Source organism: Ursus maritimus, unplaced genomic scaffold (assembly GCF_017311325.1).
Source record: "Ursus maritimus isolate PB19 unplaced genomic scaffold, ASM1731132v1 scaffold_7, whole genome shotgun sequence".
NCBI classification, from domain to species: domain Eukaryota; kingdom Metazoa; phylum Chordata; class Mammalia; order Carnivora; family Ursidae; genus Ursus; species Ursus maritimus.
The window spans coordinates 10,719,679-10,735,059 of NW_024426885.1; the positions used below are offsets into that span (position 1 = coordinate 10,719,679).

Consider the following 15,381-nt stretch of genomic DNA (forward strand, 5'->3'; position numbering starts at 1 on the left):
AGTGAATGCTACTAGAAAACAGCAATTCACCCCTGGGCTACCATGTAATCAGAGAGATCCCAATCTAGGGGCAGGGGTTACCGAGCAGGTCACCTCCAATGAGACCAGAACAACAGTGGACTGATTCCCGTGGGGCTAATTCCTTGAGGTTTAGTAACATACTCAGATAAGTAAGAACAACCATATCTTGGAAATACATACTGAGAAAATACTCGATTTACTACACACACGTGCACACACACATGTATCTTAGGATCCAAACTGTCTACATATATTCCTATTGCTATACCATTTAAAGAAACTCACTACAGTTTTGTTAAGAATTCTACTGGAAATCATGCATGTGTCATAAAATAATTTGAAACTCTCACCTTATTCTATCTTCAAATTCTTCATTTTGAAACTCATTGAGTTGTAGGTTTTTAAACAATTCTGAATAAGTTACTTTACTGGAATGCTTCCCTCTTGTAAAGTCTTTAAGCTCTCAAATTTCCCTATTCAGTCACAGACTATCAAAAGTTTTAAATTTGAGCTCTTAAAGACAATCCTTACTTACAAATTTATAAAGGCTTTCCTAACAAAGGCCAAATGTTTTAGAAGAGAATCTAATAAAGCCTACTACAAAGATTTATTTTAAAACCGTACTTTTGGTTATCTATAATAATGTGCTTAAAGTAGAACTGATACCATTTATATGTACTTATGAATCTGTCTGTTCAAGCTAATGGTACTCCATTTACCATGCACTGGTGTTAACACAATTTGCATACAAACAACAACGAGGAGCCTTTCCAGGGCAATTATTACAGAAAAACAACAACAAAATGAATATACAAATAGGTATAAAAAAAAACCTTCCAAGTTGAAAGAAAGTTTTCTGGAATATGTTTTATAAATAGCAACATCTTTGATCAATATGACAAACCATTTTCAATCTTTTAATAGTCTAAATACACAAACCTGTTGGAAGATCAACCAGCTGAAGTTCATTTCTCACTAATCCCATATTGTTTGGTGTTGAAGTAGCAAAGGAAAGAAAACCAGTTAAACTTGTCCATTCGATACCCCTAAAGTGAGAAATTAAAGTTTAGTCAAATACCCTTTTTTGTTTGAACAACTTACTTGAAAAATAAGTTTTTCCTAAGACCTAAATTCTATTATACAAGTTAATTAAGAATATTAATGTGACCTTTCATTTGAGACTAAATTACGGTATGTTTCCAATATATATATGAAATTATTTCTAATTAAAACTTCATCTCCAAATGTAACGGCAGGTGAGATAGTTTAGTTACCAGGATTCATAGCAGCATTAAAATGACTATCAAAATCTGGCACAGGAGAGAGTCACACATCACAGCAGTGTTCAAGAATTCCACTGCTTAAGAAAGAGTAGTATTAAAATATTCTGAGCCAGACTGCTTAAAGTTGGGTACACTGAGGAATTTGTCAAATTTCCCATTTGGTTAGGAGGCAGAAAATTCCTAAAATAAACAATTCAAACTGGGCTTATTAGATTTGGAAGTGGCTGACAGTTCCAAATGGTGTATTAATTAGAGAAAAGCACAAAAGTAAATCTCAAAGAAATGATGACAAGACAGCAAGCAACCTATCAACCAGATGCCTGGGAGTCTCCTTTGTGAGGACTGAGAGCAAGAGAGTCTACAGTTTCTCCCACTGATGCTAACTAGAGTGTTCCCACCATGGCTTGCAGAGGAGGAGGAAGGGGGTGAGGCAGGGAAGGAGACACAGGATAAGCAGACCATCAGAGTCAAGAGAAGAAGGAGAAACACTGTACTATTGCCCTGCCTTGCTTACAACGTAATAGAGGCTGGTGGGAAGGACGTCCAAACCTTTGCTCTAAGTGCAACTGCTCATCTGAATTTATAGGACAACTATTTTTAACAACGTATCATCTATGGCTGCTTTCACGATATAATAATGGCAGAGTTGAGTAGTTGTGACAGAAATTTTATGGCCTGAAAAGCCTAAAATATTTACTGTTTGGTCCTTTACAGAAAATGTTTGCTAACCCCTGATCTAGTTTATCCACATCTACTTCAATTTGAAAGCTATTGCCAGATTTAGCATGAAATACTGCCTGAACATGTCCCTCATTTGCCCAAGAAGATATGCTGGCTTCCTGCATCCGATCCACTCTTACATGACTTTGAAGGCCATCCAGTCACTTGCCTCATCCTACCTAACCAGACTGACCTCTCAATCCTCTGAACCTTGTCTGCTATTATAGTCGCAGTAACTTTCCTCGCTTACCCCTGTGTATCTAACTACTTGTCTTTTCTCAGGGGCAAAGATAATTCCAAAGGAGCTGAAAATTATATTTGTTAGAACAGGGAATTGCTGTAGTTATCAAGGATTATAACTCTTTAAGTGTAAAGTTGTATTGAAACACTCAGATTAGGCTGCTGAAAACGGAGTACTCTTAAGAATTTCCGTGCCTGGAATGACCTCTCTCCTTTCCTCTTCAAATACTATTTGAGTTTAAATCCCGGCTCCAGCACTTTGAGCTCTGCGTTCTCTCTACATCAGTCTCCTTATCTATTATCACTGCAGGAATAACAACACTGTGTACATGAAGAAAGCCTGGCACATAGTAGGTAAGCACTGCATGTATTAGCAACTACCATCACCATTATTACTCTAATTTCGAGATCTAACTCGAACCTTATTTTTGTCATGAGGCCTCTTCATTTACTAAACTCAAACCACACCTACAGAGAACACAATATAAATTTGATGAATTATTCACTGAAAAGTCCCTTTGTCTCTTCTTTCTCTTTCCTTCCCCTAACATGTAACAATATTCACTATGTCTTCTACTTCAAGCAAACAAAAAAAGTGAGAAATCATTTTGAACTTATTGTGGTCTCTACGTAAGTCTGGTAGCGTCAGTCAGATCTGTTCACCCATAGAAACCTAAGACACACTCTGCAAGGCTTGCTGCTGGCAATCTGAACACCTACGCTCTATACAGTAATGCCACCATCTCTGGACACTAAGAATCCCATTCTTCATTATTTTTAAAAATGTATCTGTGAAGTAGCCAGTGTATACCCACGACTGTGCTAAGCACTAGGAATACCACTGTGAATGAGCTCACTGCTATCCTTCTGGAGCTTATGATCTAGCAGAAAAAAGACATCACTCAAGTGCGCTCTGGACTCCCTATTACAAAAGAAGTGGTACAGAGTTCAAGAGGAGCTCGTAAGAGTCACATTGAATCTGGGCTCAGGGGCCCACGGAGACCCCTAGGGCAAGTAGGTCCAGGTGTTGCCTGAACAACATGAGGAAGTAGTGCACTGGACTGTACTCTCTTTGAAGGGAGGTACCACAGCATGTCTCTCCAGGCACGTGACAGGCACTCAGGAAGTTCTGCTGGATGCAATGAATGATGTCTGCGAAAGCCTAGCACTCCTCCTCATGATTATTAGCGCCATCCATATTCAGCCTGCTTTCCCCGCTGTTTGTAAGACAAAGACATCCCAACGTGGAGGACAGAGCAGACGTCAGTGGCTGCTTGTCTGTAATGCGGCACTATGAGCACGCTGCCTTGGAGCAAATTCCAGCAGCAGCTTTCACATCTGAGTCCGACTGATCAACCCGAAGAAAATAAAAGTCAAGTTGGACTTCAAAGAAGATCAGATAAGGATGGGATTCTCTCTCCAGAGAAAAGAATGAAAACTCCTGTCAAACACAGCAAGCACCCACTGCTCTCAGGATTAGAAAGCTATTGTGTGGGTTTAACTACACACTGAGCTCTATCAAAAACTCCTAAGCACAGCAGCTCATTTTCTGACTCGATCTAGGATTGTTCTGGTTGGATTCTTAACTAGTGAACAACTATAACCTTAGAATCTGTCAGCAGGTATTTGTGGTTCTAACTCCTACAGGTTCCCAGGCTGGGCCTGCTGACTTCTCCTGGGGCTGCCACAGAGGCTACTTCACCCTGTGGGGCTGCGGGAGCGCCCACTCCTGGAAGGCCTTGAAGTTCTACAATTCCATGAAACTAACCTCTGCAAATTTATAGACAAAATGGAGATTATTATTATATTTTGCACAAATCACTCAATTTACTCAAAGAAATACTGAGTTAGTCAATGTTCTGATACCCATATAAACTGCTGTTACATAAGTTTTGACATTGAAAATAGTATTGGGTTATATTATTGTAAATTTAGCCTACTGGACAAAGACACAAACTAATAATCTAAAAAAATCTAATAATCTAAGAAAACCTCCATGTACCATTTATTTCTCCTCGGTATCTTCCACTGGATTATAAGCATCAAAGGTTTTGTTTACAGGAATACAGAAGATGCCCAATATGTATTTGTAATGCATAACTGGCTAAAACATCATGATTTTAAAAACAACCCACAGACAAAAACTATCTGCAGTTAGGCAGTCCTTGCCCATCTGAATGATAAGATTCAAGTATGTAAGTGATTTTTAAAAAACAAATTTAGTACAAGGTAAAAGCAACTTTTAAAAGTTTACCTTAAATTTGCATATGAATATCTAGAATGTGTCGGGTTTATTGCTAGTAAGTTCAGCAATTTTTATAACACATCTGTGAAATTTTCATAATGGCTTTTAATTGTAATATAATCACATTAATTGAAACACAAAGACGGCAGGATTTTAGCATCCTCCTGGGCGTCGTCTCTGAATATAAAATGTGAATTATCTTCAAAATGGCAATTAAGAGGGAAAATTCATATTAAAAAAATGGAGCACATTTGTGTGATCATTCACAACATCAGCCTGAGTAGCATATCCAGCACTAGCCTTTCAAGTATTACTCAATGACAAATATTATCACAGCATGCGTAAGTCATGTATTTAGTGACATCTACCATCTGAATGATCCAGGAAAACAAATCTTATTTAAAACTAATAGTTTGCTGATAAACTGGCTATTGAGTCTTTATTAAAGATTTCAGTGTTCCGAAAAAAATGAAAATGTACTTGATTTTCCAGAAGCAGGTATAAATTTCTAGCATGAATCCTGGCTCAGTCAACATTTTCATCTTATTGCCAAAATGTGCCCTATGTGCATGTTTTTAGTGGAGATGCAGCCCATGTACTGTAAGTATAAAGGTCAGTTCTGAAGCCTGAAAGGCCCAGATTACATTTCACAGATTACAATACTGAGTTTCAACTATAAATTGGGAAAAAAAAATAGTGCCTACAACATAAAGTTGTGGTGGGGAGTCAAAGAAATGGTCATGCAAAGTATTAATACTTAACATGTCCCCAGAACAAGTACTGATTAAATGGAGAGTTTGATTGGTGGGTGTTAGCCACAAAAGGAAACACTGTACACCAAGCCAAGCATGAAAGGAAACGACAAGAGAAGAAATGTAGTCAGGAAAGAAAGGGAGAGAGCAGGCTGCAACAGTGACAGAGGGTCTCCTGGAACAAGAGAAAGAAGATAAACACAGTCTGACATGGTCCAAACACAGACCTGTGTCACTGCACCTAACGGCCCAGTGATTCTGAAGACATTAGGACGCAAGGTAAAGGTATTCAGGGAGGTACTAGAGGGTGCAGCATGAGGTGACAACCAACAGTCACCTGGGCTGCACCATAAACAAGGTACTTGAAAGAATAAGGCAATGTAAACTTTTCTGGCACTTCCATCACAATCAGAAGTTGTGATACCTGAAGGGTTAATCTTTTCCCGTTCAGAAAACACAATTACTCAGAATAATGTATTCACCAAGGATTAACTACGAATTTTAACATATGCATGAGACCTGTAATTACATAATGTACGGAGGACAGAAAATGGCCTTTCTTATATGTTTGTTAAAAGATCATCAAAAAATACGGAAAATGCAATAAATGTATATTATACACGTGTAAGTTCACAATCCATCATTGCTAGGGCGAAAAAAGGAGAGCAGCCATGCCAGCAACAAAATAAAGCTATGAAGCAGACATGTATGCACTTCAAAACAAAGCAACCTTCCTCCCTCTGATAACTCTGAATGCACCACACTCATAAAACACATCATGTCTCAAAATGAAAGAAGAAATGCTGTACAGTTTGGTCCTTTTCTCATGACATTTAAACAAAAAAACCCAAATGAGATTAGTTAATAATTAACACTCCTTCATTCAAATTTTTCAGGAATAGTCCTACTGATGGGTCTTTATAGAAATGAAAAACAAACTATATAAATCCAAACAAGGGAACACAGTGATAGCCACTGGGAAAATACCCTAGACCTTATGAGAAATCAGATGCAGCAATAAAAGTTAGAAAAAATTTTCCACTGCATAATATCCTTTTACAAAGCAAACAATTAGTGTTCAGCCTTGATTAACATAACCATTACTTAAACACGAATATTTATTATTCAAAACTTTCAGGCAAATAATCACCACTGCAGAGTATTCACTGTAGAAAATTCTCCCGGAACTTTTTTCCAGTATGCTTTCTGTTTGTGATCTCAGTGTCACAATGCATACTCACTTGACTTCACAAGAGTGGACGCTTAACTCCTTATGCAGCAGCCCACTGGTGAGATGGTACACCAGGACAGAACCGTTACTTGTACCTAACGACATGATGTAAGAGAAGAGTATTAATCTAGCTGGATCTCCAGATCTTTCCAAAAAGTCTTTTCTCAAGATTTTAATCATTTTATAACATTTATCTTTTATAAAAGGGACCCAGGCTATGTGTTAAGAAAGAGTGAATTTCTCTGTCTTCTCCTTCTCAAAAATGGGCCTAACCTCATGTGCTCTGAGATCTTACCTAAACCCAGGGATAGATTTTCACAGAAAGATTTCAAAATCTAACTCAATACACATAAAATTTGAAGAAGCACTTTGTTAAGCTATTTTACACATGGGAACTCATCTTTTTGAGATTTGGAATGTTCACTATAACCAGTCCTCAAAAAGGCAACCTAACAGAACTCATTATCCAGATCTTTTCTATTTTTCTTTACAAAGATTTTTTTGTTTTGTCTTTTATATTACATAAATCATAGAGATGGTCAAGTATGGCGGTTAACTGTGGATTTTGCAGTTAAATTAGCCCAAGTTCAAGCTCTGGCTCTGTCTTACACTCTTACAAATTACTTGCCCACACTAAATCTGTGTTTTTTAATTCCTTTAACATGGGAATAACAGAAAACCTACTTGCTGGAAAGTAAATGAGAAGACATATTTTAAACACTTAGAATAGTACCTGGCACGAGATTATTACTATTTCTATTATTGCTGTAATTTGGTTGTAGTATTATTATGCCTAAAGCTTTTCATGGCCTCAGGTAATGTGTGTGTCTATAATTTAAAGAAATATGGCCATACTTGAAAAAGTAATGTTTCAGTCTTTAAAATGTTTTTATAAGCAAGGAAGTGAACAGTATAACTGGTTGGACAATCACTTTCTCACTGCACATGACTTTAAAAAAATGAATGGATTCATGCAGAGTAATAGAATGTATAACAGAATGTAATAGAATAGTAATTGAATGTAGAAATGATAAAATAATAATAGAAATAAAAACGTAGGCAAGTTCCTATTTTAGCTTACTTGCTGAATAAAGCTTCATTAAATATTTTACAAAACTATTCTAGAAAAATACAATATTATACTTGTTTTACATTTATTATCTATTCCATGATAATACCTTCTAGGACTGAGACAATATCTAAAGAATTACTAAGACTTTTCAATTAACAAATCCTCATAATAATAAAATGATTTTAACATTCTGCAAGTTTTTGGGGTTTTTTTGGTTTTTGTTTTTTTTTGGAGAGAGAGCATGCATGCACGCTCACACACTTGGGCAACTGCGGGGGGCAGGAGCAGAGGGAAAAGGAGAGAGAATCTTAAGCAGGCTTTACGCCCAGTGCAGAGCCCTACACAGGGCTCGATTCCCATGACAGTGAGATCATGACCTAAGCCAAAATCAAGAGTCAGATGCTTAACTGACTGAGCCACCCAGGTGCCCTGACATTCTGTAAGTTTCAATGATGCTGAACCTATGATCTAATACTCTAGGGGCACCACAGGGAGAATAAGTCCACAGTGGAACTCTGCCTCTTTTCCCTACTGACTTCAAAAGTTTAGGCACTTATATTTTTTCCTCTTACTTTGTGATTATACTAAATTCAATAAAACACTTAATCATCACAACATATGGTAAAATACAGCTTATTCTACGATAGAAATTTCAGACCCTGACTTAGCTCCAATTATCTAGCTGCCGCAAAAAGTAATTTTCTCCAAGAAATCGACAAAATCCTAATTGACAATTTAGGTATACTGACACTGTATATACATGTACATATAATGTACACTGACAAATGCCAATTAAAATCTCTATAAGAGGTTTAATATAAGTCAATAGTTCCTAAAGCAAAAACTAAATATTTATCTGCATTTATATAAATATGGACACATGTACACACAGACTACCAAACATTAAAACGCAAACCACTTTCAGAAGACAGTGATGGAAAAACTGGGAAAATCAAAATACTGCCAAATATGATTACTCAGGTTGGCCTTTAGTACTCACGAATAGGTTGTTAGCTAACTGAGACCTACTAGCAACAAAATAAATGTGGGTCAGGTTTTCATTTTAGAAAAAAAAAAAATTACAAATCATGTTATAGACCTACAGTGAAAGCCAGGAGCCAATGATCTTAAGAAAAAATGTTGACAATTTCAAACAAATATACTACTTTCGAGAAATGCATTTTAACCTTATATATGTAATAGCAAATTAAAATTTGTTTTTTTCTATGAAGGAGATTAGATTACTCACATTACTATGAAATTACTGTGACAGCAAGTTGAAACCCAGACCAATTTTCTATCTACAATATAAAACTATGCAATTTCAACTCAAAAGGCAAATCTTAGTATATAGAGACTATAGCCATTTTAAACAACGTTTAATAAACAATTCTTAGCAAATGAAGAACATTGCTATTATTAAACTACTAACTACGACTATATCATTAGATAATAAAAACCCAATACAAAATGACATGCGCAGAATGTGCCTTGGGTGGTCCGAAAAAAGGTAAGGAATCTGGATTTAGCATCACACAGGGATTACTCTCCTCACATTTCAGAAAGGTACCCACTGTATCGTGTCTCTATCACCCAGTGTCAGGAGGATGGGTTAACACTGTGATTAAAAATAAATTAATAAAAAGATGAGTGGATTAAAAGGATAGAAAAACAAAAAGAAGAAAAATATTTAAAGTATTTGAAGATGAGTATATGTGTGATTTCACTGGGCCTCTTCCTCCTTATCCCCAAAGAAAAGATGTTCTAATAACTACCAAACTTAAATGTTTTATAAAACGTAAAACAGGCATGAAGGATTAAGAAAAGAACAGGTCCGATACTCACCAACAGCAAGCAGTGGCTGATACACCTTGATGTTTTTGGTGGTCAGTGGCGGGCACATGCGGATGGCAAACTGCGGGGAGGGCAGCCCTGAAAGCAGTCCTGTCAGCAGGAAGCGGAGGTGCACTTCCTGCAGAACGGGGCCTTTAGGATGCTCCTCCCCAGCGATGGCACTCTGTCCTGATTGGTGAGCAAAAGTACAAATATATTAATTACAATGTACGCTGAAATTTAAAGAAACTTTCCAGTGGAAACACTCCTCAGGTCCAGAAGAAATGTTCTTCAGACCTACAAGGTATCAGGTGGCAATCCAGGGGCTGCAGCTGAACAATGGCTCCGTATGTGGCTCTGGGATGGAAACTGCACTGTCTGCTATCTCAAAGGACAGGTTACTCCGGAGGACTGCGGTCCAGAATTCAGGGACTTCTGTCATCTAAGAAGCACTGTTTCAGCCAAAGTTCCTGGTATCAGGCACCAAACAAGGCAAGTCAGGGGACCCAGGTCAGAGAGCAGCTTCTGTGGAACGGGATACTGCAGCACATTCCAACCTGACTCCTGCCTTTCTAAAGGGTTGCTTTTCAATCTGATGCACTTTCTTAAGTACACATAAAACTGGCGATCACCAACTGTAGGTTCAAAGAACTCATTTAAATTTCTAATCAGAATTCTCAATGTGTCAACGTAATTATAATATCTAAGGTTTATAATTTTTCATATATAAATATATAAAACAATACATCATATATAACATAAATTACATAAACTATATACAAATAAGAATATACAAGTACATAATAGAAAGAATATGTAAACTGTTACCGTTCATAGTTAAATCTTAAATGGGCATTATTTTCAGATACGGCATTTGCACTTAGGTTATGAAGTTTCAAACTACAAGGACTCAGTAAAACTACTCCAACAAAATGCGAATATGAAGAGTACAACAAAATCCAGACCATTCACTAAAAAGGGTATACAAATTTTCTAACTATAAACCACTCTTGAATACTGGGATGTAGTTGTCAAAAACATATAATAAAGGACACAGGAGTGTGTGTGTATGTACATACAACACACACCCATGAAAGGGAAAAATGTGTATCATTACTATAAGTGGGTGATGGGACTCTGAATACTGTAACCTTCTGAGGCTATAAAGTTGATTTAGTAACAATGTTATTTTAAAATTCATAAGATTGCAGAAAAAATGGCCATCAATTTAATCCAAATAAAATGACCTCTTAGGATCAGCCATATGATTGGTATCAACCTTTGTTAACAAAAGATGGAGTCTAAAGGAACGTGGAGTACAACAGAGAGGTACCATGTTTACAAACACTCCACAGCTTGGAGCTGACTCGTGGGAATGGCCTTATTTTTCTTCAAATTTCTTCCATAAGAGGAAATTCACAAAGTAGGGCAGATTAGGCCTTAAAATGCAGCAGGCTTTACCCAATGAATAAAAATCAGGCCTCTATATTTAACTGAATTGCTTTCAATTATCACTAAGGATACAGTGAATATCAAATTAAAAGTTTAATTAAAAATTTTAATTAAAATGTTTTCAAGTAACAAAGCTTTATTTATTTAATGCTTTCAAATCAACTACATTGTCAGGAACTGTATACAATCTGTAACCTTTTGTCTTTTAAAAAAATGTAATTTATATCACTTAGACACCTAAACAGCATGAAATTTCAACCTCCTACGGGCTTCCATATTACTGATTAGCTCTGTGCATGAGTGTTTATAATTATTTTCACTTTAATATTTTATATTAAGTGGAGACAAGGTCAATTAACTCAGAAAACTGTGTTAGTGATAAAATGAATTTTGCAAAACAAGTATGTATCTAAACTTCCTCATATGGATTTATGTCTGGAAGGTGAAGAAAAAGAACTTAAATATACAAGTTGGTGTTACTGAATAGGATTTTACAACTGGCAAGAGTCATGAGAAAACCAAGGCCCTAGAGAGGTCAGGTATTGCCTAAGATCACGATGGAGCAGCCAGGACTAGAGGCCATGGTCAAGGAGGCTCGAGATTGGGGTGACGGGGCTCACATTTTGGCTCTTCCATTTATTGGCTGTGTGGTATGGGGCAAGTTTTTTTTAAATCTCTCTGGGTCTCAGTTCCCACTTTTATAAAACAGAAATAATATTACCTACTTTGCAGGGTTATTAAGGTAATACATAGGGCATTTAGCACAGTACTTAACACAGTACTAAGCACCCAATAAATGTCATTTCTGATTAAGATTAATAAGGTAATGCTCTTCCTAGTATTATCATCTATCTAGCATTTAAACAAAAAATCCTACTAAATAATACTGATTTTCAACTACATTATGAAAGAACAAATAATGACAAAGAAAATCCTAATCAGTCACAGTCACAATTTTAAAAGAACTAAGACATCAAAGCTGTGATCACAAAGACAGCATGATACTGGCACAAAAACAGACACATAGACCAATGGAACAGAATAGAGAACCCAGAAATGGACCCTCGGCTCTTTGGGCAACTAATCTTTGATAAAGCAGGAAAAAACATCCAGTGGAAAAAAGTCTCTTCAATAAATGGTGCTGGGAAAATTGGACAGCTACATGCAAAAGAATGAAACTTGACCACTCTCTCACACCATACACAAAGATAAACTCCAAATGGATGAAAGACCTCGATGTGAGACAGGAATCCATCAAAATCCTAGAGGAGAACATAGGCAGCAACCTCTATGACATTGGCCAAAGCAACCTTTTTCATGACACATCTCCAAAGGCAAGAGAAACAAAAGATAAAATGAACTTGTGGGACTTCATCAAGATAAAAAGCTTCTGCACAGCCAAGGAAACAGTCAAAAAAACTAAGAGGCAGCCCACGGAATGGGAGAATATATTTGCAAATGACACTACAGATAAAGGACTGGTATCCAAGATCTACAAAGAACTTCTCAAACTCAATACACGAGAAACAAATAAACAAATCAAAAAATGGGCAGAAGATATGAACAGACACTTTTCCAATGAAGACATACAAATGGCTAACAGACACATGAAAAAATGTTCAAAATCATTAGCCATCAGGGAAATTCAAATCAAAACCACACTAAGATACCACCTTACGCCAGTTAGAATGGCAAAAATAGACAAGGCAAGAAACAACAATTGTTGGAGAGGATGTGGAGAAAGGGGATCCCTCCTACATTGTTGGTGGGAATGCAGGTTGGTGCAGCCACTCTGGAAAACAGTGTGGAGGTCCCTTAAAAAGTTAAAAATTGAGCTACCCTATGATCCAGCCATTGCACTACTGGGTATTTACCCCAAAGATACAGACGTAGTGAAGAGAAGGGCCATATGCACCCCAATGTTCATAGCAGCAATGTCCACAATAGCTAAATCGTGGAAGGAGCCGAGATGCCCTTCAACAGATGACTGGATTAAGAAGTTGTGGTCCATATATACAATGGAATATTACTCAGCTATCAGAAAGAACGAGTTCTCAACATTTGCTACAACATGGACGGCACTGGAGGAGATAATGCTAAGTGAAATAAGTCAAGCAGACAAAGACAATTATCATATGATTTTTCTCATCTATGGAACATAAGAACTAGAATGATCGTAGGGGAAGAAAGGAATAAAGAAAGGGGGGTAATCAGAAGGGGGAATGAAACATGAGAGACTATGGACTACGAGAAACAAACTGAGGACTTCAGAGGGGAGGAGGGTGGGGGAATGGGATAAGCTGGGGTGGGTGTTATACGCAACTAATGAATCATCGAACTTTACATAAGAAACCAGGGATGTACTGTATGGTGACTAACATAATATAATAAAAAAACATTAAAATTAAAAAAAAAGAACTAAGACATCAAAATTGCTTGGCAAATTTACAACTTCCAGTTGTACAATATTTGAAATCACAAATCCTCATTCTTCCTTTAATATATACTGACCCTATAACAATTAAACAACTCTAAAGCAATATTTTATCTGTAAATAAATATTTGTTGAAAGAATCCCCAAAATAAAAGTTTTAAAATGTACATTAAGATGTTAAAATAACTTTTTCGAATACTGCTCAGTTACTTTATTCCTTCAATAAATGTTTACGGCACATCGTGAATGTACAAGGCTCTTTGCTGAGTCCTGGGGATACAAAGTGGAATTGAACACTGTCCCACACTTATGGAGTTTATAATTTACTGGAGGACATAAAATCACAATTACAATCAACTGATAACTATTAGGGACTGCAAATGAAGAACATTTAAGTCGAGCCAGGGAGACTGAAGAAAGGGACACTTGAGTTGAATTTTAAATTAGGAGTAGCAGAAAGGGAGGGAGAGGAAGTATGGATTCAGTTCCGAGCCAAGGGACCAGACCGCATAAAGGCCCTGAGGAGCAGGGGACAGCTCAACACAGGACAGATCTAGTATTCAAATGCCTAATGTCATCTCCTTCATTTAATTAAAGAGTCTCTCATGAATGAACATTTTCTAATTCCAGTAACTGTAATGCCAATCTATGCTTTTATGCTTAAATATTTTATACCCTCTGATTTATTAAGGAAAAACTGATCCCACATTTTAGTTTTCTCAAGTATTAACTTTGACTTTATAATAATTGCACATCAGTGACTCTATTAACTTTGCCCTTCAAGAAGAATCCCTAACATAAACGTTAGAGGAAAAAAATCGCTTACCAATCATGTTATCTAAGGAGAGGTCTGGGAGTTTACTCTGTAGCACTCCTACAGGAATTCCACAGAAAGACACGGGTGAATATAAAGGTGACACGCCAGAACTACTGCAAAGACATAATAATTACATGTTTTTACATATTTAAAACCTATGTCACATTTTAGTAACCCAAATTACGAATTTCAGACATGGCATTCTATTCATTTTTATAGTATTTATTAATCTTATCCATAGTGAAATATATCTAGCAGGTTTACGTAATTCCCTAATAATCTAAAGTCTACATTCTCACTTAAAAAAATTTTTTTTAAAGTCCCTGCTATTTTCATATAATTCTGGTAATATGTTTTTAAAGATTTATTTATTTATTTGAGAGAGAGAGAGAGCGCGCACACGCTGGGGAGAGGAGCAGAGGGAGAGGGAGAAGCAGGCTCCCCGCTGAGCAGGGTGCCTGACATGGGGCTTGATCCCCGGACCCTGAGATCATGACCTGAGCTGAAGGCAGACGCCTCACCGAATGGGCCACCCAGGCGTTCCTGATTCTACTAATTTTTTAAAAAGAGGAAACAAAGCCAACCAGAAAACAATCCTACTGATTCACTTACCTGCTCCGTGAATTTCGGTTACAAACGGCGGACTTCAGTTCCCATATCATGACCCTGCCATCACTCACAATGAGGGCAGCTGCATTCTCATTGACAGGACAACACACCATACTGAAGGGACGGACAGTTTTTGTCACCCTGATTGCATCGCACTGGCTTCGTAAATCATAGGTAAGCTCCTGGACGGGATCTGGATCTTAACATAATAATGTTTTCTTTTAAATATCCAAAAGCAACACAGTAATATCACTACTATTTGCTTTAATTTAAATAAAATCTCAGCTAAAAAGAACATCATTCCTTCACTAGCACAAAGTTTGTCAAAAATGCCTTCTCCTTTTACAAGTATTACTAATTTCTTCAGAATATAAATATAATTCATTTAACGGCTGTCTACACCAAGTTTAGTTTCCAAAATAAAAAAATCAATATAGTTTGTTTTTTTTAATATTTTTAAAACAAAGAAAATAACTTTGAAAAATGATCAACAGTAATATGACTAAATAATGTACAGTACACTAGAGGTCATCATAATTTATAGTGGCCTACAGTGAGCCTGAAAATAATGGTACTCTACAAAAGATGTGAAAGTCACTTTGCTTTTAGGTAGTACAACAGTTTACAAAACAGTGCTTTTATTCTCCAGGATGAGACTGAAACTGACAACTG

The 15,381-nt window shown here is 36.8% G+C and overlaps 1 protein-coding gene across 1 annotated transcript in view; it reads right to left on the reverse strand.

The window, feature by feature from the left end:
* The window catches only part of WDR11 (WD repeat domain 11), a 59,334-nt gene that overhangs the window by 31,033 nt on the left and 12,920 nt on the right, over positions 1-15,381 (reverse strand). Inside the window, exons 8-12 of the mRNA XM_008685206.2 lie at positions 14,713-14,908; positions 14,110-14,213; positions 9,410-9,586; positions 6,503-6,587; positions 961-1,067 (exon numbers count right to left, since the gene is read on the reverse strand). Coding sequence (XP_008683428.2) covers positions 961-1,067; positions 6,503-6,587; positions 9,410-9,586; positions 14,110-14,213; positions 14,713-14,908 — 669 coding nt within the window. The remainder of the gene's footprint in view (positions 1-960; positions 1,068-6,502; positions 6,588-9,409; positions 9,587-14,109; positions 14,214-14,712; positions 14,909-15,381) is intronic.